Source organism: Heteronotia binoei, chromosome 3 (genome assembly GCF_032191835.1).
Source record: "Heteronotia binoei isolate CCM8104 ecotype False Entrance Well chromosome 3, APGP_CSIRO_Hbin_v1, whole genome shotgun sequence".
Taxonomy (NCBI): domain Eukaryota; kingdom Metazoa; phylum Chordata; class Lepidosauria; order Squamata; family Gekkonidae; genus Heteronotia; species Heteronotia binoei.
In genome coordinates, this window is record NC_083225.1 from 162,661,503 (window position 1) to 162,688,917 (window position 27,415).

The 27,415-nt window shown below is 41.7% G+C and overlaps 1 protein-coding gene across 1 annotated transcript; it reads left to right on the forward strand.

The window, feature by feature from the left end:
• Positions 1-1,903: 1,903 nt before the first annotated feature.
• Positions 1,904-27,186, forward strand: MTMR6 (myotubularin related protein 6). The gene is made up of 14 exons (XM_060234793.1): positions 1,904-2,068; positions 9,567-9,683; positions 12,334-12,496; positions 12,631-12,788; positions 14,698-14,826; positions 15,480-15,614; positions 16,842-16,974; positions 18,815-18,924; positions 19,467-19,592; positions 20,824-20,873; positions 22,478-22,678; positions 24,504-24,638; positions 24,727-24,853; positions 25,986-27,186. The coding sequence occupies exons 1-14, from the start codon at positions 1,958-1,960 to the stop codon at positions 26,250-26,252; spliced, it is 1,962 nt and encodes a 653-aa protein (XP_060090776.1). The 5' UTR covers positions 1,904-1,957; the 3' UTR covers positions 26,253-27,186.
• The last annotated feature ends 229 nt before the right edge of the window (positions 27,187-27,415 follow it).

Sequence of the window (27,415 nt, forward strand, 5' to 3'; positions counted from 1 at the left end):
TGTAGGGTTTTCAAGGCAAGAGATATTCAGAGGTAATTTGCCATTGCCTGCCTCTGTCTAGTAACTCTGGTATTCCTAGGTGGTCTCCCTTCCAAATACTAACCAGTCCTGACCCTGCTTAGCTGCCAAGATCTGATGAGATCGAGCTGTCCTGGGCTATCCAGGTCAGAGCAGTGCAAGTTAGACAGCTGTAAATATCCCAAATAAGGTAAAACACAGATAACAGGTAGATTCAGCTGCAGTCCTATACACACTTACTTCTTAGTTGATACCAATTCTAAGTAAACTTTTCCAAAAATCTGTAAAAATAAAGGGCTTACATTTTCAAAAAACAAAAGGTCTGAAAGCGGTAAAAGACAATGCTTTGCACCTACACACAAGTAAAATTCCCAGAATTAATTGTAGCATGTATTCTGACATGCCATATCCTGAAATTATAAATTCTGGGATAGAATTCAGTAGTTTTAGCCAAGACTGGAGCACAAAACTGTCCACTCATAAGATATGCAGCTAATTATTTTTTAAAAAACAAAACAAAAACATTTCTTGTTCTTTTGGCAATTGGCCTGAAGGAAAATGAAAACTGCCCACTGTTTTTATTTTTTGGAAAATTCAGCTTAGTGGGATTTGGGCAGCAATCCCATGCATATTTACTTTTTTTATTACTGGAAACAGGTTTACAAAATATTGAGTGTAAGTTACTTGAGTGTAAGTTCACTGAACCCATGGTGATTGACTTCCCAGTGAGTATACACAGGATTGGTCAGCGTGTGTCTAGTCAATTGCACACTTAATTGGGAATAAAACTGATTCAGCTCGACAGGATGTTGTTACTGCTAGTCCCCATTAGAGTCAGAGGAACTAGCAAGAAAACTGTTTTAGGATCATAATCTATGGTTTGTGGCCTAGTCATGCTCTCACCGGCTGCATCAGAAGATGATGCATGGGAGGGGGGGGGGTCAGGAATTGCAGCCACTGACCCTTCCTATGACCTCTACATGTTTCTCATGTCTGGTCTGGTTTAGACATGCAATTCAGTGAGGTGGCATAATGCTAAGTGGTTGCATGGGCTGTACCACTGCAGACTTCCCCTCCAGGTTAGGAGGATATTCCTGGAAGTCTGCAGGCAGGAGTTCAGCAAGAATGTGATGCCATAGAGTCCACCCTCTGAAGCATTCATTTTTCTTCAGGGGAACTAATTTCTGTAGTCTGGAGATCAACTGTAATTCTGGGAGAGTTCTAGGCCACATCTGGACTTTGGCAACCATATCTGCAGAGTAGGAGGATTAGTCACAATTCTCCTACATTAAACTCTAATCAGAGAAAGTGCCATCAAGTTGCAGCCAACTTAATGGTAACTCCACAAGGTTTTCAAGGCAAGAGACAGTCAGAGGTGTTTTGCCATTGCCTGCCTATCATCATGACCCTGTTATTCCTTGGTGGTCTCCCATACAAATACTAGCCAGGGCGGATCCTGCTTAGCTTCCAAGTTCTGTTGAGCAGGGGCGGCCAAACTGGCTTATGTAAGAGCCACATAGAATAAATGTCTGAAAGCCACAAGACATGAATGTCAGATGTTTAAAAACTGCAAGGACGGAAGGAAAGAAGGTAGGCAGGCAAAGAGGGGGAGCGAAGAAGGGTGGAAATAAAGCAACTTTAACTTTAAATGTATTTCCAGGCCACTGGCTGGCTTGGGTTGGAGAAGTGATTTAAAGTGGGGTGATGGGACGTCGAGACGAGAGCCAGAAAATATGTATGAAAGAGCTATATGTGGCTCCCGAGCCACAGTTTGAACACGCCTGAGCCGGGCTATCCAGATATCCCATTCGGCCCCGCAATTCATCCAGCCTCCCCTCACCTTCTCCAGTTTTTTCCCGCTTTACGTCCTCCATGTCCTAGGGGTCGCTGTGGGACCATTTCGCACTCTTCCTAGCTGCGCTCGCTTTCCTTCACCTCAATGGTCCGGAAGCGTCTCCAGGAGACGCCGGGTGGACCGCACTGCCTGTCTGAAAGGGGCGGCGGCAGGCTTCGGCGCCGTGGCATCATGGAGCACATCCGTACCACGAAGGTAATTGAACGGAGCTGGGCCTAGTCGGCGGCGTTTTGTTCCTCAGAGGAGCCGCTTTCCTCCCTTCTCTTTTCTTGCTCGCTTAGTCCTTCTTCGCAGCCCCGAGGGAATGAGGCAGGCTCTCCCCGTAATGCTTTCTCTGGGCTGGGGTTTCATTTGGGCTGTCTGTGGACTGCCCAGTTTTGTGCTTGAAGCGGACAGGTGGCAGCAAAATTTAATATGTGCCAACAGAAACGGCACGGGAGCCTCCTGCCGGGTACATCAAAGGCGAGGCAGGTATATACTGTGGCAAATGGAGCTTCGGTGGGCTACCAGGCGCTTTCCCCAGAGGAACAGTAAAGCGGCCACTAGCCCACGAAAATGGTTTAGGAACTCGGGTTTCGGTTCTGAGGCTGATGACTTTCTGTCGCGCCCCACTGCAGGGCTTAACTTCCCACTGCACATGCAGGAACGATACATAAACACACTTAATAGGAAGTTACTGTCATTGAATTGGGCGGGGCTTGTTTCCTATGTTTGTCTAATTAGCAGTCCAAGGGCTTGAGCTGACTTAAAAGACAAAGCTCATCTTCCCCCTATGAAAATATTTAGCCCCACTCCATCCAAGGCGGTGGAAGGGGAATGCACCTGCTATTATGTATGTGATGATGTTCTTTTGGTGTTGCTTGTCCGATTTGTAGCACTGGTAAGAGATTCCACAGCTGTCCCTGACATAAATGATCCATATTTTTTTTAGGAGAAATATGTTTAAATTTGGGATTGAGACTGCAGTGCATGATTTCCTAGTGTTGAGGGGAGGGGAGCGGGCTGGGTTCTGTCAATGCTTTACCTCCTCTGTCGATGCCATAAGAATGAATGCCCATAATTTGTTGATTGGGCACAGAGAGAGCCTGTTATGCTACATTTTGCTTGTAGTAGTTCTTTGTTGGACTGTGCATGATAAAAGATAACTTATTGCCTTGTATTTCGCCCCACCCGGAGCTTTTGAATATGTAGCATTAACTGCTCAGGGCAGAGAGTTGATGAAATTGGCAAATGAAGAACCAAAGGAGCCAGATTCTTGACTCAGTCCCAGCTTTCGAGGATTTATTTCCCACATATCAAAAGTCATGTGTCCTTTGGGGAGCGGGTGGCTTCTTTAAAATTGTATGCATAATTGCCTGACAGTTTGGATGGTCTGCAGCATAAAAACCAGTGTATCAGCTGGCACTCTTTAGTATAATGTAGAATAACAAAATAGATTAATGGCTTCCATGATTGGGTGTGTCTGTTCTCTCACATGGCAATATTTTCTGATGGGTTTGCCAACCATGATAGAGTACACTTTTCCTGAGGTTATTGTATTTGGCAATGAAAAGCACTTTTCAGATTCCATTCCCATCTCTTTCTACTAGATCTTTTCAGCGGGAATCTAAGTAAGAGATTTTTGTCAGTTAGCATCTTAAGTTATATCATGTAATTAACGGAATTGTTGTAATATGGGAAAGAACATTTCAGACAAATTGAGTTTCCTTTTTTGCTTTCCCATCTTCTGTCTTAAATCTTTAGCAGCATTTCTTTATATGGGTGGCAGGGAAAACTTTAAAGTAATGGGATTTTAAAAAGGATTAAGGTTGAGTGCTTGAATCTTGTTCTGCAGCCATTTACTTATTTTATTGCTTGCAGCAAAAGCTCATTTGTATTGCAGAACGTCATTGATATTTCCCTACTGTATGATGTAAGTGTCAATAAGCAATATGGAGTGTCCACCATCAGTGAAGCACAGGATAAGCTATGCAACACCAGTTAATTTTTATAGCTGTTCTGTACTGACCTGCAGTATCTTCATATTAATTTTTTTTCTATCAGAATATGTTAAAAGGGAAGGAGAAATCTGGTGGGTATTCTACTATTGAAATCCAGAGGTTTCAAAGAGCAATCTGAAATGAATTGCTATTCTAATGCTGGAAGAGTCCAAAGAAAAATATCTCATATACAGGGAGTTGCAATCATCATGAAAATAATGGCAATCATAAACTGAGATTGAAAAACGTAAAACAATTGTATGGGATTTAAAATGGAGATCTGTTGAAAGAAGGATGTATCAGTTAAAGGTCTGAGCTATATGGAGTTGAAAATTTTGAGTGGGATTTACAACAAAAATTGTGACCACCACTGTATGGAAACAAAGTGGGTGGAATATGTCCTTTATTGTTTTGGAGGCCTGCCAGTTTCCTTTATACCAAATTAGCTTTTGGTTGCCACTCCTTAAGTCTATACACTTGTGCCTTCTCTGTTTTAATGTGCCATACAAATGCAAACAGTTTAACAACTCTTCAGGCTCTTAGTTGACAGCTAGGTTGCTGTTTTTCAAACGAAAAGAAAAACCTAACAACCTGACCATTGAACTGTAAACTGGCTTAGGGAGAAAAGGAATTATGTTTAATGTTTTTTTAAAAATGCACTTAGTATCTTTCAAAAGACTCAGTCTTTTAAAATGTTGGCTCCTGTCCTGAAGAGTATAAATTGATACCCATACAGTTGATCTTCATTCCTGAGAATTTATTTATTGATGTATAGCCTGTGCATATCAAAAAGGCATAGGGTGACTTGGTAGGGTGCTGTTGTTCATAATACTGACAAGTGTATCATTGAAGGGCTCACTTCATTTACAGCTGACTCATATGACTTGCCTAGCTGTGTAGCTGATTCTAGTTAGCAGGATACTTTGGTTCCATACTGGTTGAAATTGTTGGCTGAAATTCTAGTTTCCCATTTGCTGCGGATGAGCATGGATTGAATTAACTTTGATTCTATCAATATATTCCCAAAATACATATTTAAAAGATGTTTACTGATCTGGGCTGTTGACATTTTTAAAAAGCAAAGGATCAATTAATAGATATTCTTAGCCAGTTCAAGCATCAGCGATGAAATGGCATCCAGGAATTGCAAACATCTGTACTGCTAATGCAGGATGTTCTTTTACTGCAGCTATCTCCCTTGAGTTCCAATCCTGCTTTATACAGAATTTAAGAGACGCGCTCTCTCTGAATCTAATGTCAGAGCCCTTGCTGGAAGTCTAGCAGCAGGCTTTTGAGTTAGCACTAATGAGGTAATTCTGCCAAGAAAGTAAGAGGAAAATTAATCCTTGCTGAAGCTTTTAGTGCCTCTTTTGTTTTTGTGTTTTTGGCATAATGATAGGATTCAGGCAACATTACAAATTAGTTTCATGTCAGGTTGAAAATGATGGAACTTTTTAGCATAGGGTTTTTAAATATCTGTCTTTGGCCCACTGTAATTTGGAACCATGAGCTTTGTTTTCTGTAATGAATGATTTCTGAATACAAATGGGTAGACGCAGTGCCTCCTTTTTAGGTTTGTGTCTGCTCTTAACTCTCAGATGTATCAAAGACTACAAAATGGGTTGTACAGGGGCTGCCCCTCTGATGGTTTGGGGGTTTTTTCATCCGAGCATACGTAATGGATTTTTGTCTGAGAGATTGAAAAGTCATTCTAGGACCTGAAATGTGGTATGTCCCAGGTCTCCCTTTTCTCTCCATTGTTCTTTAACAGATTCAGCTGCTGAATGAGATCATCTTGAGTTTGGGGATTAGATATCATTAATATGCTGATGACTTCAATCTAAGTTAGATTGAATCTAAATTAGATTAGTCAACCTGCTAGAAGCATCTGTCTGTATCTTGGGCCAGTGTTTTGAATGATATTGGTCTGGAAAGTTGGATTAAGGGTGATTGTCCCATTTAAGATCATGTTTGGCTGACTTAAACTGGTCAGATGAAGTATTTGAAGGTGTCCTGGAGCTCAGCTTTGCTGATGGTGGAGTTGATGGAGGAGTAGTTGCTAGGAGTGCTTTCTGCCATCTTCATCTTACTTGTAAATTATCATTTTCTTTGCTCACATTGGTCCATTCTTTTGAAATCTGTAGACTGGATTGTTGTAACATGATCCGTGTAGGACCACCCTTAAATGCAACTCAAAAGTTTCATTTGCTTCAGAATGTGGTGGCTTGTCTGACTGGCCCTGTTCCTTATGTCCTTATCAGGCAAATGCTAAATAGCTACACTTATTGTCAGCATGCTTCTTAGCTTTAAAGTTCTTCATGGTCACCTGTATCCTTGCATCAACCAGTACACCAACTCTGTTCAGCCCAGCATGTTCTCTTTACAGGACCCTCATGGTAGTCAGTATGTACCACTGCTACCTGCTCAAGAGCTGCTTTTCTATCATCGCTTCTTCTCTTTGGAGTGGGCTTCTGGCTTTGCATTTTGAATACCTTTCTGTGGTTTTTCAGATGGAAACCCATTCCCTCAATCTTAGGCCAGAACTAGGCACAGTATCTGCCATAAGCAGCAGCTCTATGTTATACTCTTTAGTTTCCTTTCCTGCAGGTGGCAGCCAGTGAAACAGAAAAGAGCAGAGAAGCTCAGAACATAAGAACATCCATGTCTTGTTTTACTATATGTTATTAGGAAAGAGTTCTGCTAGACATAGGTAGATGCCACTTTCAGTGGCAGCTGTGCATTTCTGCCATAATAGTTGTTCAGTTTGACAAGGCCAGCAAAATAAAATGATGCCCCCATAATCTTGTTTAAAGGTAAAATCGTAGAAGTTTAAAGTTTAAGCAGTATAGGCTTAGGCTGTCAATAGCATAGGGTTAATGTTGCTGACAATATTTGCAGTGGTTTGAAACCACAATTGAAGAGAACTGTCCCTTCATCTGTATGAGGAACACTTTTATTTCACTTTTCCTTTGGACCTCTGGCAGGCATACCTGCTGCCTGAAGAGTAGTTTTCTTGTTGTAGCCTTCTGCTTGGGCAGATTGCCATAAATTTGCCTTTCAATCCAGAGTCTCCTTTCTTGATCAGGGAACTGGGAAGCCCATGATGTGAAGATGAAGTGGGAGGTGGAGTATAAGGGCTACCCCATCTCTATCAATGGCTACATGAAAATACAGCTTTTAAATTCAGAAGCAATATACTGATGGGGCATTAGCCGAACATATTTTTCAGTATTACTAAACTGCTCCAGCTAGACAGCCTTTGCAAAGATGGACTCTGGAACCAGGAACATTAAAGTTGCTTCCCACACAGAATATTACTGGCCTGTTTGGGATTTTATCCTCCTGGTTGGTTGCCAGAATTAGAAATTGCAAAACCAGGAAAATGTTCTATCTGAGCTGTCCTTGCTGTTAGTGTGCATGGATGAGTTGTCATGGCACACATGTACACAAGCTCGTTGCGTAACTTGGTGAGTGCATAAATAGGGTGCTGTTCTGTGGGGACTGAAGTTGTAAATATAAATGCCATGTGCATTGCATTATCAGGCAGAGCACTGTGCTCTGGGTAAGAACATAAGAAAGGTCCTTCTGGATCAGACCAATAGTCTGTCTGTTCCAGCATCCTGTCTTACACTGTGACCAACTAGTTCCTCTGGACAACCAACAATGGGGCATAGAAGCTGAGGCCTTCCCCTGGTTTGGCTCCTGGCTCTGGGATTCAGAAAATTAGTGCCTTTGAATGTGGAGGTTTCTCTCAGTCACTATGGCTAGAGAGCCATTGATACTTATCCTCCATGAATCCATCTAATCCCTTTTTAATCTGTTTATTCCTGTTGCAGTCACTACATCCTCTGGTAGTGAATTCCACATTTTTAATCACTCTCTCTGTAAAGCAGTATTTCTTTTTGTCCGTTCTGAACCTGCTGCCCGTCAGCTTCATTGAATGCCCTTGAGTTCTAGCATTTTGGGAGAGGTAAAATAAGTTCTCTTTGTCAACTCTCCACCCCGTACATAATTTTATAAACCTCTATCATGTTTCCCCTTAGTCATCTCTTAGTCTCAGACTCTTCAACCTTTTGGAGATATGGTGACCAGAACTGTACACAGTATTCCAATTGAGGCTGCACCTCTATACAGGGGCATTACAACAAAGCTTGCCTTTTTCACCACTGCAGCATACTGGAATTACATTTCCATTGAGCTATCCACTATGACCCCCAAGATCTTTTTCCCTCTTGGTCTTAGCAAGTTCAGACCCCATTAGCCTCCAGCTTTTCAAAGCAAGACCTTACTTCTCAATGTATTGTGGTTTTCAGAACTCACTTGCAAAAGTAACTTCATGCTACTTTCCCCTCACCTTGCATAAAGCACTGGGTTGTTACCTCCATTAGTGTGTTTAAAGTTTGTTTTTCATGGTTAATATTTAAATGTGTAGCATTACTGAGCTACAGGCCATATTTGACCCTTTTGCATTTCATGCTGATGAGTTACTCAAATCTGCCATCTAGTGCCTCCTCCTCCCAGTTTTTTCTGTCCTTCCCCCCCCTGGTTTTGAGACCCCGCTGTGAGAATGTCATAACTCGCTTTTAAATTCCCAACCTACAGTCTGAGAGCCACGGACTTAAAAGAATCATGAAGGCATCTCATTTGGTTAGAGCACATCAGGATGTTTGTCTCACAGGTGCTGTGCAGATGAGCCAAAGTAGAACCTGTGCCAAGGGACCATCAGGCTATCCTTCAGGGAATGCACTGTCTCTGGGGGCCTTCATCTCCCTAGTCTGAGATGAAGGACAGCAGATTCTCCAGCATGCCCAGTCAAACTCTGAGCAGATGCTAAAGAATTATTTTCAGAAGAGAAAAGTATTTGTTGCACATACTCATAGAATCACAGAATTGGAAGAGATCTCCAGGGTCATTTAGTCAAAAACCATGCATAATTCAGGAAAATAACAAATACCTTTCCCCCCAAACACCCCTGCTCCAAGTCCAGAAGTTGGCAAAAAATCTCCTGGTCAAATTGGCCTGGAGAAGATTTGCTTCTTGACCCCAAAGTGGCAAACAGCATTTCCCTGGGCTTGCAAGAAAGGGCCATGAGAACTAAGCACTGATGCAACACTTCCTGACCTCCCTCTCATGATATGCCTAAGTTCACAAAATCAGCATTGCTGTCAGATGACCATCTACCCCCCATTTAAAAACCTCGAAAGAAGGAAAGCCCACCACCTCCTGAAGAAGCCTGTTCCACTGAGGAGCTGCTCTGTCAGGAAGTTCTTCCTAATGTTTAGCCAAAAACTCTTTTGATTTAATTTCAGTCGTCTCTTCTCCAGGCTAAACATATCAAGCTTCTTCAACATTTCCTCATAGGACTCTCCAGACCCCTCACCATCTACATTGCCCTCCTGTGGACACATTCCAGCTTATCTATATGCTTTTTAAATTGTGGTGCCCAAAACTCAACACAATACTCTAGGTGAGGTCTAAGCAGAGCAGAGCAAAGTGAGACAAAGTGCTCAGGAACACTTTGCCCATAGTCTTACTGTCAGGTTCTCTTCAAAAACAGGAAACAAGCAAAGTTGTTGTTGTGGACTTTTTTTTTTTTGGCTTAATTTTTAAACTATATAGCCTTAAGCATACCAAGTGATTGGAGTTTTGCTAAGTCAGAGCTGTGTTTCATATGTACCTCATGGGAATATCTCTTTCCACCTTTTCACTCACAGGTTGAACAGGTGAAATTGCTAGACAGATTCAGCACAAGCAGCAAGTCACAAACCGGAACGCTTTACCTTACAGCCACTCATCTCTTATTTATAGATGCTAGCCAGAAAGAGACATGGGTAAGGATTCTCAATATACGTTGGTCATTCCTTTAATCACATTTTGTGCATCTTCTGGGGGCAAAATGGACTGATATATGTAAGTCCCCCAAATCAGTGTCTTGGCTTGTGATGAGCAGAAGGCTGATCCTTAGGAATGCAGAGATGATGAGTATGTGGTGAGCATTTTGACCAGAGAGTGACTGTGCTGCCTGGGGTGAAGGCTGCAGGGATGAAGCGCCTTCTACACGGGGGAGTTTTAGTGGGGGAGGGATGAGTGAATAGTCCTGATATCTCAGTATCATTGGCATCAATGGAAGCTCAGAACAGATACTGCAGTGTAGTTCTGGGGCCTGGAAGATAAAATTTAGATTGCTTGGCAGGAGGCTAAAGCCCAGGATCTCCAAGGTTCCACTCACAGATCCAGCTGGAAAGGTGGAGATTAGGTCTCTGTGTGTAAATGTGACAGTGGTGCTTGGTGGATGAAGACAGCATGCTGATCTTCTATTAAAAAGGGCTGTACTTGAACAGAAATGGAACTAGACTCCTGGTGTTTCACATCAGAAATCCTGCAGCTTTTGAACCAACTCCTGGGGAAGAGTCAAGAGGAGCCAACGAGCATCCCAGTTCAGGATAACTGATCCCTGAAGGGAGAATGATGGGTTAACTGGGATTGTTAATGTAGTCAGGGACAGTCCAGTACTCGACAGTCCAGTGCTTGAGAGATTTAAGGAGACCAAAAGACAATAAGGAAAAATGTGCATTTGCAGGGCACTTGGAGAAGGAAACAAACTGTAGATGTTTATGTGTAAATACAGAAACCTTCAAGCCAAGACTCAAAAGCTGGAGTAATTTGCTAAATGAAAACACAGATGTAGGTGAGCATTTTAGAAACCTAGCAAAGGTCAGTGGGATACAGCTATCCCCAGGTATAAGTTATCTAAGGAGGACCAGGAAGGATGTGTCAGAAGTGGAGTGACTCTCTGTCAGAGAGGGCATGGAGTCCAGTAAACTAGAAAACTGGAATAGATCCCTCCCAAATCCATATAGGTGGAAATATCAATTCCATGAGAACTTAATATTGAGCACTTGTTATTCCCTGCAGATCAAATCTCAGGGTTGGGGGAGGGGAGGATCTGAAGTTAAGAAAGAAATAGAGGAGGCCATCAGAGAAGAAAGTTATGAAATAATGGGTTATTTCAGGCACTCTCACAGTGGCTAGATAAATGTGAATTCAGCTCATGAGAAATGACACAGAAATTCTGGACTGGTGGTGCTTGCGATGGTGTAGCTTGGGATGTGAATGTGGTGTAGCACCTTTTACCAATTGGGAATAGTGATCACATTATAATGAAGTTCAGTGGGAAGATTACCCAGTAGGTCCACACCCATGTTTGATTTCTAAAGAGGAAACCTCAAAAATGAACTGGTTCGCCACAAGGAAGCTGAGGCTAAAGAGGGTCAAGGCCTTTTGATATGCTTGGAAATAATTTAAATCCATGATAATGGAAGTTCAGAGTATATACACTGCAGATCAGGGATACTTGTAAGAGTTTACAAGACAGCATCCTTTAAAAAGGAAAGTCTTGTCCAAACAAGGTAAGTTACAATGATTACAGGCTCTGGCAAAGGACGTATCAGACTAACAATACAGTGAGTGAAAAGAGACTAGGGAGCATACTGCTAAAAATATTGAGACTAACCATAACAGTTTCTTTAGATGCTTTAGAAGCAGGAAACCAGCAACTGGGGCTGGTGGAGCCTTGCATAACAAAAGAGTGAAAGGATTGCTAAAGGACAATGGGGAAATTGCAGAGAAACAATGAATTGTTTGAGCCAGTGTTCACTGCAGAAAATGTGTTACCCACAGCAGAGCCACTGTTTTCTGCCAAGGTATTGAAATAAATGAATCAAATAGAGGCAAGGAGGCAAAGTTTTAAGACTAAACAGACAAATAAGAAACTAATAAGTCACCATGTTTAAATAGCATACATCCAAGCATTCTTGAGGACCTCAGATGTGGGGAATCTTTTTTTTTTTGCATTTTTATGTGCATATGTGAGTGCGTGTGTGCACCTGGAAGTCATGGCAGCCTCTGGTGACTGACCCCTACTGGGAACATGGGCGATATTCAGAAACATGGACGATATTCTGCCCTTCCAGCTCTGGTATTCCAAGGAGGTCACCCATCCAAGTACTTGCCAGGGTCAGCCCTGCTTAACTTCCAAGATCTGATGAGATCAGGCTTGCCTGGGCTGTCCAGGTCAGGGCTTACTTAATCGCCATATTTAAAAAAAGGATAATGAGGTGCTGGAAGAGTTACAGCAAAGCACAATCAAAAGGATCCTGGGGCCACAGCACCTTCTCTAGGAGGAAAGATGAAGGTATTTGAAACTCTTTCTTTTACAGAAATATTAACAAGATGGCACATGATACAGGTTTGTAAAATTAAGCATGGGCTAGAGAAAGTGGATAGAAAGAGCTTTTCTTCTCCATGCTAGCACTTGTGGGAACCCAGTGAAGTTCTTTGCCTGGGATAGTTTCAAGTAGCACAAAATGATCAAAAAGGAGCTGATCATGACATGCTGAGGTGTGGATTTCATGGTCTTGTTATTAAAGTAGGGTTGATCAGATCCATCAGTCATCTTTTCTGGGTTTTCGTTTGTTACAGATACTGCACCACCATATTGCTGCTGTAGAGAAACTTGCCTTGACAACATCAGGTTGCCCTCTGGTGATCCAGTGCAAAAACTTCAGGATAGTTCATTTCATTGTTCCCAGGGAAAGGGATTGCCATGATATTTATAATTCTTTGCTTCAGCTCTCTAAACCAGGTAATAGATCCTGACTGGCTGCCTCTGTCATTGGTATGCTTTGAACTGATGTATCTCTTCAAATGTTCTCCTAGAATTAAGCATCAGGAGACACACTTTCTCTCCACCCCCCACCCCCCTCTTGTCTTGTTTAGCAAGATACGATGAACTTTATGCCTTCTCATACAATCCAAAGCAAAGCGAGGTGGAACGAGTACAAGGCTGGCATCTTATTGACCTTGCAGAAGAGTACAATCGGATGGGTGTGCCTAACTCCAACTGGCAACTGTCAGATGCAAATCGTGATTATAAGGTAATAGATTACCTGTCCCTGCAGAAGAAGAATTGTAAAAGAGTACATTCTCTCTGTAAATTGGGTTTTATGAAATGGTTTAAATTGTGAGAGCTTTCCTTTGGCACTGACAGAGAATCTGATTTGTTCCTTCTTCCCATAGGAGAACTCTGTTTAAAAAGTCATCTCTAGATACCTTGTGTTCTGCAGCCCTTTTGTAGATTTGGATTAAGTTCATGCCCCCTTTGTGTATACAGATGGTAGATAACCCTTACTGATCTTAGAGGAATTCATTTTGGCCTCCTTCCCTGCTATATCAGAGCTCAAGGTGGCTGTGAATGGGAGGCCGTGGGTAACCTTCAGAGCCAGTTTGGTGTAGCGGTTAAGAGCACAGATTCTAATCTGGGAGAATCAGGTTTGATTCCTCACTCCTCCACATGTGGCTGCTGGTGTGACCTTGAGTCAGTCACAAGTTTTGTCATAACTGTTCACTCAAGATCAATTCTTGAAAGAGCTCTCTCAGCCCCACCTACCTCACAGGGTGTCTGTTGTGGAGAGGGGAAGGGAAGGGAAGGAGATTGTAAAATCCTCTGAGACTCCAAGTGAAGGGCAGGATATAATGAAATCTCTTCTCTCTCTTCCTCTTCATCCTCCTATAGTTGTTGGTCTCTCTGGCAACAATTTGCATTTTTCACTCCCTAACTAGAAATATCATATAAACTAGCAGGTTTGTTTTTGTTTCAATGCCAGGAGTTGATTTTTTCTAAGGTTAATTTGGTCACTCTCTCCACTGCCTCAATTCCCTACTCTCTATCCTATATTTTAATGAACTGCTCTGCCTCCTGCTTTGATAGTACTGTAAATTTCTGACATGTCCAGAGAATTTTACTCCAGGCTTATGCTGGGCTGTCTCTTGGATTTTTGGTACTCGAGTGGTCTCTCATCTAGCATTCTGGGTTGGTTGTTATTCCTTAGAATAGCATTTTACTACCACCTACATTTCTGTAGGCATGGTGGGGTTGAGTTTTGCAGATCCTCCCCTTCTGCAGGAAATCTCTGATTCTTCTCCAAAGCTAATCCTGGAAATCACATAGAGCAGTCTTCTAGGGGGTAGGATTGGATTTCTGTGGGAGGGAGGAATCGGTGAAAATTTCATGTCCACACACTGCTACAAATCTAGCCATTGGCTTTCTTTAGGTCTTTCTGTTAACTGTCAGCTTCAGAAGTGTAACTTTTCGAATCTGAGGTCTGAGATGACTCATTTTATGTACCTTTGTGACATATTCCCATTTTTTTGTGTCCTTTTTAGTGCTTCATGGACAATGTCACATTTTTTTTCCTGTACAAAGTAAGCATTTCGCCCCTCAATAAATTTGTGGGAAGGACATATTTTAGTGTTTTTTCAGTCATCATTTTGAAATTCTTCAGACCTGAAGATCAAAACAAAGGTTTCCTTTGAGGGGCTGAGGAAGCTGGGTGTGGGATGAGTTCCTTGTCAGGCGATTGAACTCCTGCTCAATAATAATAAGCCTCTTAGGATACAGGGTTTTTACTTTATCTGCTAGGCAAGTGGGCCCAATCACACATGATTTCCCTAATAATGCAATATTATGAACAATGATGCTTTGCTTCTGTCATTCTCCCTTTTTCTTAACCCCCTTTTTCAAAGTTGATCAGAAGTCTGTGGACTTCTCTTCACTTGGAGCTGTTTTCTGTTCCCACTTACTCATCTCAAGACTTCTTCTCTATCCTAGATAATTACCTGCAACCTGTCAACTAGGAACCAAAGTGGCATCTGATGTACAGCCTTCTAAATGAAGCGCTTCACCAGTGTGACCTTCCTTGTTGATTTCAATGGGTGCCTACTTACATGCCACAGTTAAATGTGTGAATGTTCATTACAATTCCTTTTTATCCCTCTCTTTTACAGATCTGCGAAACATATCCCAGAGAACTTTATGCTCCCAGGAGTGCGAGCAAGCCCATAATTGTTGGCAGTTCTAAGTTCCGAAGCAAAGGAAGGTTCCCTGTGCTGTCATATTATCATAAAGATAATGAGGTATAGTCTGATTTCCTTTCAGTGCAAGTGGGCTAAAGGCTATTTTCCAACCCAGGAAAAGACAAGAGGGTAAGTGCAGGATCCTGGGCCCCCCTTGATCTTTTGTAGTTCTGCAGAAATGGGTGCTAGTGGCATATAACAATATGGGGCTTGTAGCTGCACTGATCTTGTCAAGCTTCAAGATATAGAACTTAACTTTTCATATAACATTTATTTGGTGGGGGGGAGTCAATATTTCAGAAGTCTTTTCCCCCCAGGGATAGGGGAGGGAAAGAATTGAAGCTGTAACTAATACCTTGTGTGGAGCTTTAAAAACAAGCTATGGTGTCTTGGAAATTTAAACCAGCATGCATGCTCTTGTTTAGTTGTTGTTTTAAGAAACTTAATTTGGATGTATCATCTTCAGCTTTATCCTTAAAAATTAGGTAAATACTCTGTATATCAAAAGAACAAACCATGAACTATGTGCAAAAATGTACATTTCAGATGTCTTCTGAAAGTGTTGCATGTTCAGAGACATCACAGCCCTGGTTTTAACTTCTCTTGTTAGAACTTGTGGACCAAACTCAAGACACTGTTTGCATCCTCTGACGTGCTTGCTTAGGTCTCTTACTCCCTGCTTCTTATTTTTGTTCTCTTTGCCTTCTTGCTAGGCTGCCATTTGCAGATGTAGTCAGCCTCTCTCAGGGTTCAGTGCCAGGTGTTTGGAGGATGAGCACATGTTGCAGGCAATCAGCAAAGCCAATCCTACTAACCGTTATATGTATGTTGTGGACACTAGGCCTAAGGTATGTTTCCTCCTCTGGTGGCTGATGTTTCCATATTAATGCCACGGTTCTGGGATAGGAAGGAGCACAGTTATTGTTGTACTAAAGTATGTTGGTGGGGGGGTCTCAGTTTGATCAGTGTCCTGAAGGCAATAACTGAATTGCTTATCTGTGGCTTTTGTCCCTATCTATAACAATACCTAACCACTTTTGGAGAGCCAGTTTGGTGTAGTGGTTAAGTGTGTAGACTCTTATCTGGGAGAACCAGGTTTGATTCCCCATTCCTCCACTTACAGCTGCTGGGATGGCCTTGGGTTAGCCATGGCTTTTGTAGGAGTTGTCCTTGAAAGGGCAGCTGCTGTGAGAACCCTCTCGGCCCCACCCACCTCACGGGGTGTCTGTTGTGGAGGGAGAAGATATAGGGGATTGTAAGCCGCTCTGAGTCTCTGATTCAGAGAGAAGGGTGGGGTATAAATCTGCAGTCTTCTTCTTCTATTTACGTACTCGATCCAGCCTTTTGGTCAGGATCCAGAGGACTGTGAAACTAGCTCTAAGCACTTACGTTGAGAAACAGTAGTCCTCCAAACCATAGATCAAACCACAAGCAATTGGTCATGTGGTATGGAACCTGTGGTTCAAGGGGTGGAGGGGGCAGGTCCTCACAGAGCATGTCTAAGCTCCTGAGTTTAACAGTATCCTGCTTTCTCTCTCCCCCCCCCCTTTTTCTAGAAACAAAGGCAGCATGTGTTGGGTTCCCAAGTGGCTTCCCATCCAGGTATTGGCCCACACCTGCTTAGCTTCAGGAAGTTGTTGTATCACTTGCATTCAGGCCATTCCCTTTGGATCCTGGCTGTTGTTTCTTTGACATATAGGCAGTGCTTGTTTCTACACATCCAGCATTGGTTTCAGAGAGTAGCTGTGTTGGACTGCAGTAGAACAGCTAATAGTTAGGTGCTGCTGGACTCAGATCAAGCTATTCAGTATATGTGGCTCTGCTATATGGTCCAGTCTCCATCCCCTCAACTGTGTAACTTCATTAAATACACAGAGAGGATGGTTCCTGGCACTTCCTGTACCCAAGATTCAATGTGGTTAGTGAGCTGGCTTCACATTCCCAGAATTGTTCTAGAATCTGGGAACCAAATGGGGCCAGATCTTCATGTAATGTCTTTCTTGAATACAACAAAGTAGTAAAAGGTTGTTTTCCCCCCTGTTTTTTGACTTACTTTTACCTTTCCTGTCTTTAAGCTGAATGCAATGGCAAACAGAGCAGCAGGTAAAGGTTATGAAAATGAAGACAACTATTCTAATATTAGATTCCAGTTTGTTGGTATTGAGAACATCCATGTTATGAGATCTAGCCTGCAGAAACTGTTGGAAGGTATGTATATATAACAGGAGTAAGGGAGATTGTGTTTGTTTGTTTATTACTTTGCATTTTTATCCCACCCTTCCCAAAGACGGGCTCAGGGCAGGTCGCATCAATAAAACAATTACTTACTTTTAAAACATCTAGCTATAAAACAACTCTATTAACAATTTCAGATGGCAGCCAAATCAAAATCCTAGCCCCTAGCTGAGCATATGAAAACAAAAGGTAAAAAGGTAGTAGTCAGAATCAGTTCCTGCTCTAGCTAGGATTCATAATGGGCCTCCATGTGACAGGGAGTCCATATTGGTGTTCAGTTATGTCCACCACCTCAACTAAAGGCCTGCTGGAACAGCCCTTAGAAATTGCAGCAGGCTCCACAGAGCCCAGATCTCCAGTGGGAGCTTGTTCCACCAGGTAGGGGCCAGGACAGAAAAAGCCCTCTCTCTAGTAGAGGCTAAATGGACATCCTTTGGGCCAGGGACAACCAGAAGATGTTGCTTAGCAGAACGTAGAGCTCTCGGGGGAGGGGTATATGGGGAGAGGCAGTCACTCAGATATGCTGGTCTCAGGCCGTTAAGGGCTTTACAAATTAGTACCATTACCTTGAAACTGATCCGGTATTCAGCTGATAGCCAGTGCATAAAAGGCTTTAAACAGAGATATCTTTTTTTTTTTAAAAAAAGTAATGCATGTGTATTACATAAATTACTGAGTCAGCATCTCATTCTGCAGGTATGCATGAGCAGGGAAGAATTCCTGCCATCTATCTGGTTTGAGGAAACTGGTTTGCTGTGGGGAATACCCATCAGCCTTTGCTGATCAAACTTCATTTAAACAAAATATTTTTATTTCTCTGATGTGTGAACAAGTATCTAACATAATAATTGGGCTTAGCTCAGCACTGCAATAAGTCAGTCTCTTAAATGATACACATGAAAAATCTACTTAATGGAAATCTCATGAACATCCCTTCAACTTGAGTAGATTGTTATGCTGCTTGTAACAGATTCATTATCCCAAAGGAGGAGGCACTTCACACGGCAATTGTGTTTGTTGCAGCTGATTCTCACAGTTAAGTACCTAAAGTATGGAAAGCAGATGTGATTCCCTAAAAACACAGGAATATACACTGTGGAACCATGTCCAGCTTCCATTATTAATGGATTCCTTTAAAGAGGGGTTTCAGTTGCAGAGGAACTCCACTCATACCTATAGTGCGAAGGAACAGCTCATACCAATTTGCTACGACAGCTTCAGCAAGCATACAGGGAAACTAAAGCTTGGATGGGGAGACAATGTACTTGTTTACTTGATAATGTAAACGGGAGGGAGGGACGGTGGCTTAGTGGTAGAGCATCTGCTTGGGAAGCAGAAGGTCCCGGGTTCAATCCCTGGCATCTCCAAAAAAGGGTCCAGGCAAATAGGTGTGGAAAACCTCAGCTTGAGACCCTGGAGAGCCGCTGCCAGTCTGAGAAGACAATACTGACTTTGATGGACCAAGGGTCTGATTCAGTATAAGGCAGCTTCATATGTTCATATGTAACTGTTTCTAGAGTTGTGAGCAGGACCTTACCTTTCTACTCTCTACAGAAATGTATTACACAAAGTAACACGTTCTGGTGTAATTTCATATTAACACAGTCCTATTTCTGATATCACTAGCAGTCTAGTACTATGTGTGGTGTAGATAAAGGAACTTTTTTACTTGTATAATTAGCAAGCCCTGATATCTAGAAATTCTGATTTCTTTAAAGTAATTCAGACAATTCTGAAAAGTTAAGAGAAACTTTCACTCCTAGTAGAAGAAACTGCTGCTATTTGAATTTAACAGCCTTTTGGTCTGTTCTAGTCTGTGGTACGAGAGGGCTTTCGGTCAATGACTTTCTGTCTGGTTTGGAGAGTTCTGGATGGCTGCGACACATCAAAGCTGTGCTGGAGGCTGCTATCTTCTTAGCCAAAGTAATTTGCATATTTTAAGTTTTGGGTGGTGGGAAGATAACTGCATTTGGCAATCAGTTAGAAGCCAGGCTACAAAGTTGCCCAAATCCTAAAGAAGCCAATAGTCATCTAAGTAAATAATTTCTGATGTGAGTCTAGGAAAACAGAAATACAAAAGAAGTTGACCTTCTTTTGATTGTGTTTATGTGACCTCTGCACCCTTTCTGTATTGACAATGTTGTCAGCTTGTAATAGTACTGAGTGCTTACAACATGTTGTTATGGAGGCTAGGGGAAGGGGTGGTGTACTGGCTGACTTTCTGTCCCTCACCCTTCGATGGTTAAAGCTGTAAATGCATTCAGAATTCCCTACAGCCTGTTGTGCTGGTGCTGGAGGAGACCCAAGACAAGATCTCTCCTGCTGTATCAGGAGAGTTGCAAGTGATGATCAAAGCCTGTTTCTGCAAATGGTGTGGGCTGTATATTTGGAACAGACTGTATTAGCGGGATGCATTTCTCCTTTTTGTGGCACAGATATAAGTAAGGCTTCTTGTCCTCTTATAGGCCATAGCTTTTGAGGGTGCGAGTGTGCTTGTGCATTGTTCTGATGGCTGGGACCGGACATCTCAGGTGTGTTCGCTGGGCTCTCTGTTGTTGGATCCCTTTTATAGAACAGTTAAAGGATTCATGGTAAGTACTTACGTCAGCAAACTGAGTTGTGTTTAGTTGGCACTAGGAGTGTGCAAATTTTTTTTATATTTTTCAGGTTTGGGTATATTGAACCTGAAAAATATCAGTATTTCCTGATATTCCCAAATCCCAATATCAGTATGGTATTCAGATTTGAAAAATATTTGAGATTGCCAAATACTTTTGACTCCATTATAGCCTATTGGGACTGTTATAGTCAATGGTCCCCATAGGTTATAATGGAGAATCACATGTGGGATATCTGTGGCTCTAGAGGGGCTGTTTTTTGTTTGTTTGTTTTGAGGTGGAGGCACCAGATTTGCAACATAGCTGCTGGTGCCTCTCCTTAAGAAAAAGAACCCCAAGTTTGAAAATGATTGGACCAGGGGGCCCAGTTCTGTGGCTGGGGCTGGCAAGTATAGCTGATACACCCTAACAAAAGCAAAGGAGGGGCATTTTTTTGGGCTCAGCTATATTGGTAGCTGAATACAGATCTCTGTTCTGTATTTAGTTTTAGTTTTCAAGTATTTTTTCAGTTCAGTTTATGCTGAATGCAAACCCCTGACTGGCACGTTTGAAATCAAGCTCTTGAGTGTAAGGATAGATCAAGATGGCAGTCATGCTAGTCTGTCTGTAGCAGCAGAAAAGCGTAAGAGTCCAGTAACTTGCCAAATGAACAAGTAAGTGGGTTCTAGATCAAATCAAGCCTGGATTCTTCTTAGAAGCTAAAACGACTAAACTGAGGCTATCGCACTTTGGTCATAACAAGACCAGAGTCACTGGAAAAGACAAAAATGCTAGGAAGAGTTGAAGGCAGTAGGAAAACAGGAAAGACTCCACATGAGTTGGATTGACTTAATAAAGGAAGCCATGGCCCTAAGATTGCAAGACCTGAGAATGGCTATGAACAATAGGACATTTTGGAGGTTATTAATTCATAGGGTCACCATAAGTTAGAAGTGACTTGATGGCACTTAACACACTCAAACAATTTTAGTTGAATTGATTTTATTCTTCAGTACTTTTTACACTTAAATTTAAAATTAGTATGTATGAAGATGGGACTTTTCTGAGAACTATGCTTGCATTTGGAGAACCAAGCAAAGAAATCCATAGTGACAGCTTTGACTGAGAGGTTATCCAAACTGAAATGTACAGAATATACACAGAGGGAGAGCATTTTTGGGAGCACAGTTTGTTTCTTCATGACTGATGCCTTGTTTTCTTACAGGTTTTGATAGAAAAAGATTGGATTGCTTTTGGACACAAGTTTTCAGACAGGTAATAGTCTCTTGCCCTAAGTGCTTCAAAAATGTTGCATGTTCCAATATATGATTCTAAATATGTTCAGTCATGCAGTGGATATTTGTAAACTTACAGGAATATGCAGTCTCTTAGTGTAGCTTTTATCTAACTTGAGAACTCTTATTGGGCTGAACCATCTTAAAGAGTGGAATTTTAAAGTTTTTTAAAGCCCTGCCCTCTATATGTGGTATCTCTTTCATATCAGCCTATTAATGTGAGACTTGTGCCTTCCAGGTGTAATCATACTACATAGTGCTAGTCTTGGTTTTCCTTTTGAGAACTATGGACGATATGCAGCTTGCTCATGCTGCCAGTTCCATGCATAGGTATTCATATGCAGGTGCTCCCACATCATCAGCTGATCCCACAAAATATATCAAGACATCATAATTAGGCCACCCATCTTGCTTTGTATGTATGTTTCCTGCAGGTTGATTCCCCTCCCCCTCAAAAATGTATATTCCTGCATTTTCCAGAATCCATCTGAGGTGGCTTGGGGGGGTATTTTTTATTTTATAAACAGACAAAATCCATAATAATACCAAAAACAACTACAGTCATTCATAAAACATGGACAGTAATCTTACATAAACATAAGCATAAACAATAATTCGTTCTACAACTGTTTCATCTACCATATCTAAATCATACATAATTACAATACTGCATAAACTACATCCTACAGTAATCTAATTCATTACAGTTGTCAATCAGGACTTGCTTGCTTACATAAAACTTACACCGTTACTTTTACACTTCTGTTTATCTTTCCCTCATCACTTCATGTCTAAGAATTCCATTTTACAAAATATGTTGCCTGAGTCTACCTTTTAGTCATTCTCTGCTTTAATGATTTAATCCTAATTATCAGCAATATATTTTAAAGCTGCCTTCCCTTCTTCTTGGAATTCTGAAATTGGTATATTATGTAAATAAGATGTTAGTTTTGCCATTGTCACATTCATTTAGCTTGTTTTTACATTCCATCAGTTGTGGATATTTCTGCACTTTCCATTTTGCCGCAAATGTTTACCCTTGCTGCATGAACTAATTGTTGTCTTGTAAATGAGGCTAAACTTGATACGTAATTGCCAAAGGCATGTACAGTGTGTTATAATGTGGCTATACAGGACTAGTCTTTGTCCAGTATTCCCATGGGTTGGATCCAGACTAGATTCTCCATTACTGGAAGGAACTTCCATCAGCAGAACTAAACTTTCCTGCCTCTTCCCTCTCACTGCAGCCTCTTGATCTCCAATAAATGCTGCTTCTGGAGGAGTGGGACAAATCAGAGGTCTACAGCAAGAAGAGGGAATTGGCAGAAATTACACTAATGGAAGAATTTAGTATGGATCCAACCCTTTGTTGTTTTATCTTGAAAGTTTTCCTGCAGCACTTATGATTTGTAGAATAGAGTTGCAAGCAACTTTTGTTTTGTTGGTAAAACCAAAAAGATAGAAATTCCAATTCCCGTACCGTCATACCAATATATGTATCAAGAGATATTACTATAGTAATAATCCTGTGCAGCATGGAAAATGTGAACATTGGCGTTACTGATGTGGACCTGTATTTTATAGATGTGGCCAACTAGATGGAGACCCGAAGGAAATCTCACCAGTGTTTGCTCAATTTTTGGAAAGTGTCTGGCATCTGACTGAGCAGTTTCCACAAGCTTTTGAGTTCAACGAGGCTTTTCTCCTCCAGATCCATGAACATGTCCATTCGTGCCAATTCGGAAACTTCATTGGAAACTGCCAAAAAGAGCGAGAAGAACTCAAGTAGGACTTGTTACAATACAATACAGGAGGATTTGGGGAATCTTCCTTGGATGCTAACAGTAGTTAGACATGATCTGTGGTTAGTGATGGGGCATGCTTTCATGGACTGAAAAGCAGCAAAGGGTCTGTAAATCATTGATGCTTAACATTGTCTTTCTAGCAAGGAAAATCCGATATTACAACTGTTTTCTGCCGAATAAATTTGTGCAGTACTGTATTAATTGTTAGACTGAAATGAGCTGTAGTGTAGAGTATCTGCTCTAGGCACATGTGGGTTTATCCTGCTCCTTTTCCTGGAATCCCAGGTGCCTCTGCATTCAAGAACAGCAGAGCAATGGCCATATTCCCAGTTCAAATTAACTTGGCCTACTAATGTATGTATGCTTGTTTGCAAAAGGAGCAGAAGGGACACAATACTATATATTACAGCACATCTTAGGAATTAGCTGGTCAGATCTATAGGATTATAGGAAAGGGGCCTTTTTGTGTGCATTAAAATGCTTATGAGGCAGAAAGGAGCATGGACTCATACTGTGGTTCTTTGTGGAGTTTCCCACTCCTTTAATTTAGTACTGTTGGTTGACTCCTAAAATTCTGTGTCAGAATTGTGAGTTTTCCCTGTCTTAAACTTCTCTAACAGGGCTTTTGTGATAACAAATAGCCAGAAAACTGCTGAGACTTCTTAAAGCAGGTTTTACTATGTCACAGCTACTTGACAGAACACTGGTTTTGGATTAATTGTTCTGCTATAAAAATAGTGGATAATATTAACTGGTTGACATTTTCTTATTCCACAAATGATTGATTTATGTTGAGGCACCTTAATAGATATTATATTGGTGGGGGGGCTCTGTCTCCTTCTACATTATAGAAGGTACTTTTGTACCATGGCCTGAAAATTAGTCTGGTCTGAGTAATCTGCAACTTACCTTTGTGTGAGCCAAGTTGTAACTGATTTATGGTGGCCCCCAATCATGGGGTCTTCAAGGCAAGAGATGAACAGAGGTAGTTTTCTGTTGCCTTCCTCACCATAGCGACCGTGATATTCATTGGTTGTCTCCCAGCCAACTACTAACCAGGGGCCAACCCTGGTTAGCTTCCAGGCTCTGATGAGATTGGGTAGTGTGGGCTATTTAGGGCAGGGGTGTCAAACTCATGAGGGCCGGATCTGACATAAATGAGACCTTGTTGGGCCGGGCCATGTCAGGTTGGGCCGAGCTATGCCAGACCGGGCCATGTGTGTACCTATTTAAGATTAGGTAGCAGAGATATAAATTTTACAAAAAACACAGACAAACACAAATATATATATTTTTTAAAAACATGCTTAAAACATTAGCACTCATTGGTCTTAAAGATGCTTTCTTTGTATTTCTCCCATGGGATCCAGGGAACTGGGCAAAGGAAGCTCTTTCGTTTCTTCCCTAGGGAATGGGGAGGGGGGCCTCAGCCAATAGAAGGAAGAGAGGCTTGGTACAGTAACTGTGCTCTGCAATTGAGAGAGCCTGGCAAAGCAAGCTACGCCTCCCCAATGGAGGAGCCTCAGCCAATGGAGAAAATAGAGGTTTTGCTCTGTAGCTCCTGTGCAATTGAGCAAGCCTTGCAAAGCAAGCTGTTATTCAGAAGGAAACAAGACATAGTGAGAGGGAAGCAAATGACAGCCAGTTGCTCGGGGACCTGATAGGAGCCCTCTGGGGGCCTGATTTGGCCTCCAACTGCATGTTTGACACCCCTGATTTAGGGTGTTTCAGTTTGCTTTTTAAATCTAACATGAAAGTTTTTCTGCTGCTAGTGTTGTTTGACTTTAAGTTCTCCTTATTTAAAGACTGAAAGAGAAGACTTATTCCTTGTGGCCTTTCCTCCTGGATGAACAAAAGAAATACCAAAATCCCATCTACAGTGAGCATTTTTCTCAGTCGTTTGCAGTTCTGGAGCCTGACACAGTGTCCTTTAATTTTAAGTAAGTTTTAATTTAGTTGCATCTTTTTGTTTATATTTCAGTGATCTGCCTAGAGCGTTAAAATATTTTTTATGGTTGAAACCTGCAGGTTTTGGAGAAACATGTATCATCAGTTTGATCACACGATGCATCCCAGGCAGTCTGTACTCAACCATGTCATGAACATGAGAGAACAAAATAAGCTGCTAGAGAAAGACATCAAGGAATTGGAAGCAGTGAGTATTAGGAAGTAACTAGTTTTATTTCCGATTGTCAGGACTGCTTTTATTTTTCCTAAAAAGATTATCCCTGTGTTGAAAAATGCAATTCTCAACCCGTATGTTACTTTTATTTTTATTGCTCTTCTGGGATTGGTTAAAAAAAATCAGGTAGCAATCGTATCTCCCGGTCTATTCAAGAATGTGCAGACTAGTATGCACTGGGTTAAGGAGTCGGGATTAAATGGAGACATGCCAGATGTGTCAATCCATTTTTACAGAACACTTTTGTATCTAGATGACATACACAATGACTTCCATGGTAACTCTCTAGAGCTGGCTCTAGATAGTTATCTGGAGACGCTGATTACAACAGCAGTGGGTAGAATTTTCAGTAACATCAAAGGGTGAAGGAAATCTGGAGGATCTGATTTTATAAGCAGATAAGGGATGCCTGCGGCAATGAGTGGGTCAGGAGGAGAGCATAGAACCTCAGGTTCACTCTCTGACGCCTCCCATTAATGGATCACAGGAAGCAGGTATTGAGGGAGGTCTTTCTCAGCCACAGTTGGGAGAGGACAGTGCTAGGCTAGATAGATGAGCGGTTTTGAGTTGATGCAAGGCTGTTTCATGTGTTGGATCCAGTGCAAAGTTCCCACATTGGTTAGAGCTCTTGCATAAGAAGAAACACAAGAAAAAAAACTGCAGTAGCTCCTTGCACTAAGTCAAACGTGTTGGATTGTGACTTGCCTTTCTACTTGTACAGGATATTGTGCAGTCAATCCCAGGGTTTCAGGAAGTAACACTAGCAGCTTCTTTATTCTTGAAATAATTTACAGTGTGGGAGAGGGAGGGACTTGTTGCACAAGATCTTGCATATGTATGTTGGTGTGTGGATGAGCAAACTAGGACAGGAGCGGGAGATGTTAGACAAGGTTTTGCTCAAGTCCCTTCTGCAAGCAGAACTACACTTAAGTGGATTTCTTTTTCCATTTGCCCATTGCTCAATTGAACCCCATGTGTTCACAGAGGAAGGTGAGGAGTTCTGAGGACTGAGTGTGAACAACAGGTAATCAGGAGAGGTGGAAACAATGGAGAAGCAAAAAGGTTAGGAAACTACTGACTTTGAATAATCCCACTTTAATTTCAGAAATTGGGGCATCATGCAACCAAGGAGGAGACAGATGCAGCCTTCACCAAGGAATCTTTGCGGTCTGTTCATCCCGTGTCCCCAGTCCATAAAACACTCCAGTGCTTTAAGAAAGAGCAGCCTCTGCTGCGTGCAAATGACTGCATCCGAACGATAGAGGGCGCCAATGCAGCAGACAACCGGTACAGCGAGTATATGGAAGAGCTCTCCAAAACAGAGCCTGGCGTGGTTAGCCTGGAGTACGGAGTGGCGAGGATGACTTGTTAGGCATTGAATGGAGGATGTCGCTCTCTTCCTGTCAAAAAAGCCTCATGGTCAAGACAACAGGCATTCTGATGAGAGTGACCTCTTGGTGCATGACCAAAAACTGACTTGTGTAATCGGAGAGATGCGTCAGCATAAACTTAGAGTAGCACATTAGTTATTAAAGAAATGTTTGCTTTTTTTTTTTTTTTGCCTCGTGAGGAGTCATTGAATATAGCAACCTTGAAAGAAATTTGGAGAACTTAGTTATCCTTTTGTGTGTATGTGTGGCTTAAAGAACTGAGGAATGAAAAGTGGGGTATGTCTTTGCAGTATAACAAACATAGTTTGCACTAGGTAATTCAGAATGTTACTACTTAATGTGTTAATTGCCAAATTATTAATGATCTTTGTAATTCTACTTCTAAGAAACAACAGACTACTAACTGGGACAGCTGAAAGTGTGTATATAAACTGTGTAAAGTGTGTATGTGTATATGTATACTTAATCTGTTGCTTGTTATTTTTTGATATCTCAGATGCCATGAAAAGTACTGTATACCAAACTAGGAAGAACGGGCCTTATGTTTCTCAGTTCATTGCGCTGTTTTTGTTTGGTTTGTGTGTGTGTGTGCAGTGTGTGTGTCTGTTGAGGGCATCAGATACCACTGCTTGTTATTCCTGTATATTGGCATCAGGTTTTGGGATCCTTGAGAGAGGCACTCAGCAGGTTACATCTGTAGAGGTGTTTATTGGCAGCAGTAGCTGTTAAATTCCAATGTCCTTTCTTTTACAAAATCTGTACAATTGGATTACCAGGATATGGTTAATGGTCTGAAATTGTATCCTTGAAGCTGTTAATCTTCTGTACAGTTCCAGGCTGGCAACTTGGAAGATAATTTTATGATGAGACTTGTAATGTGTGTGTCCATGCGAGCTATTAAAATTTTTTGGATTAGGATGCTTGTTTCAGTGAAAACAAAAAGTACTGAACAAAAGTTAAGCTTTTAGACTGTGCAAATGTACACAAACCATTCAGGGCACTGAATGAAAACAAACTGTTGTAGGGGGCAGAGAGCCTGTTACATTTTTTGAACAAATTGCTTGTCTGCTGGACTTTCATTTCAGTTTCTCAAATTGTTTTTAAAAGAAGCTGCTGACAGAAGCGTGCAAGGTCCATTTTATTA

Bases quoted from the DNA above. Each gene is read 5' to 3' on its own strand.
- MTMR6 (XM_060234793.1), top strand. From the start codon at position 1,958: ATGGTCCGGAAGCGTCTCCAGGAGACGCCGGGTGGACCGCACTGCCTG. The intron at 2,069-9,566 runs GTAATTGAACGG...TTTCACTCACAG, and splicing joins AGCACATCCGTACCACGAAG to GTTGAACAGGTGAAATTGCT. The intron at 16,975-18,814 runs GTATGTATATAT...GGTCTGTTCTAG, and splicing joins CCTGCAGAAACTGTTGGAAG to TCTGTGGTACGAGAGGGCTT.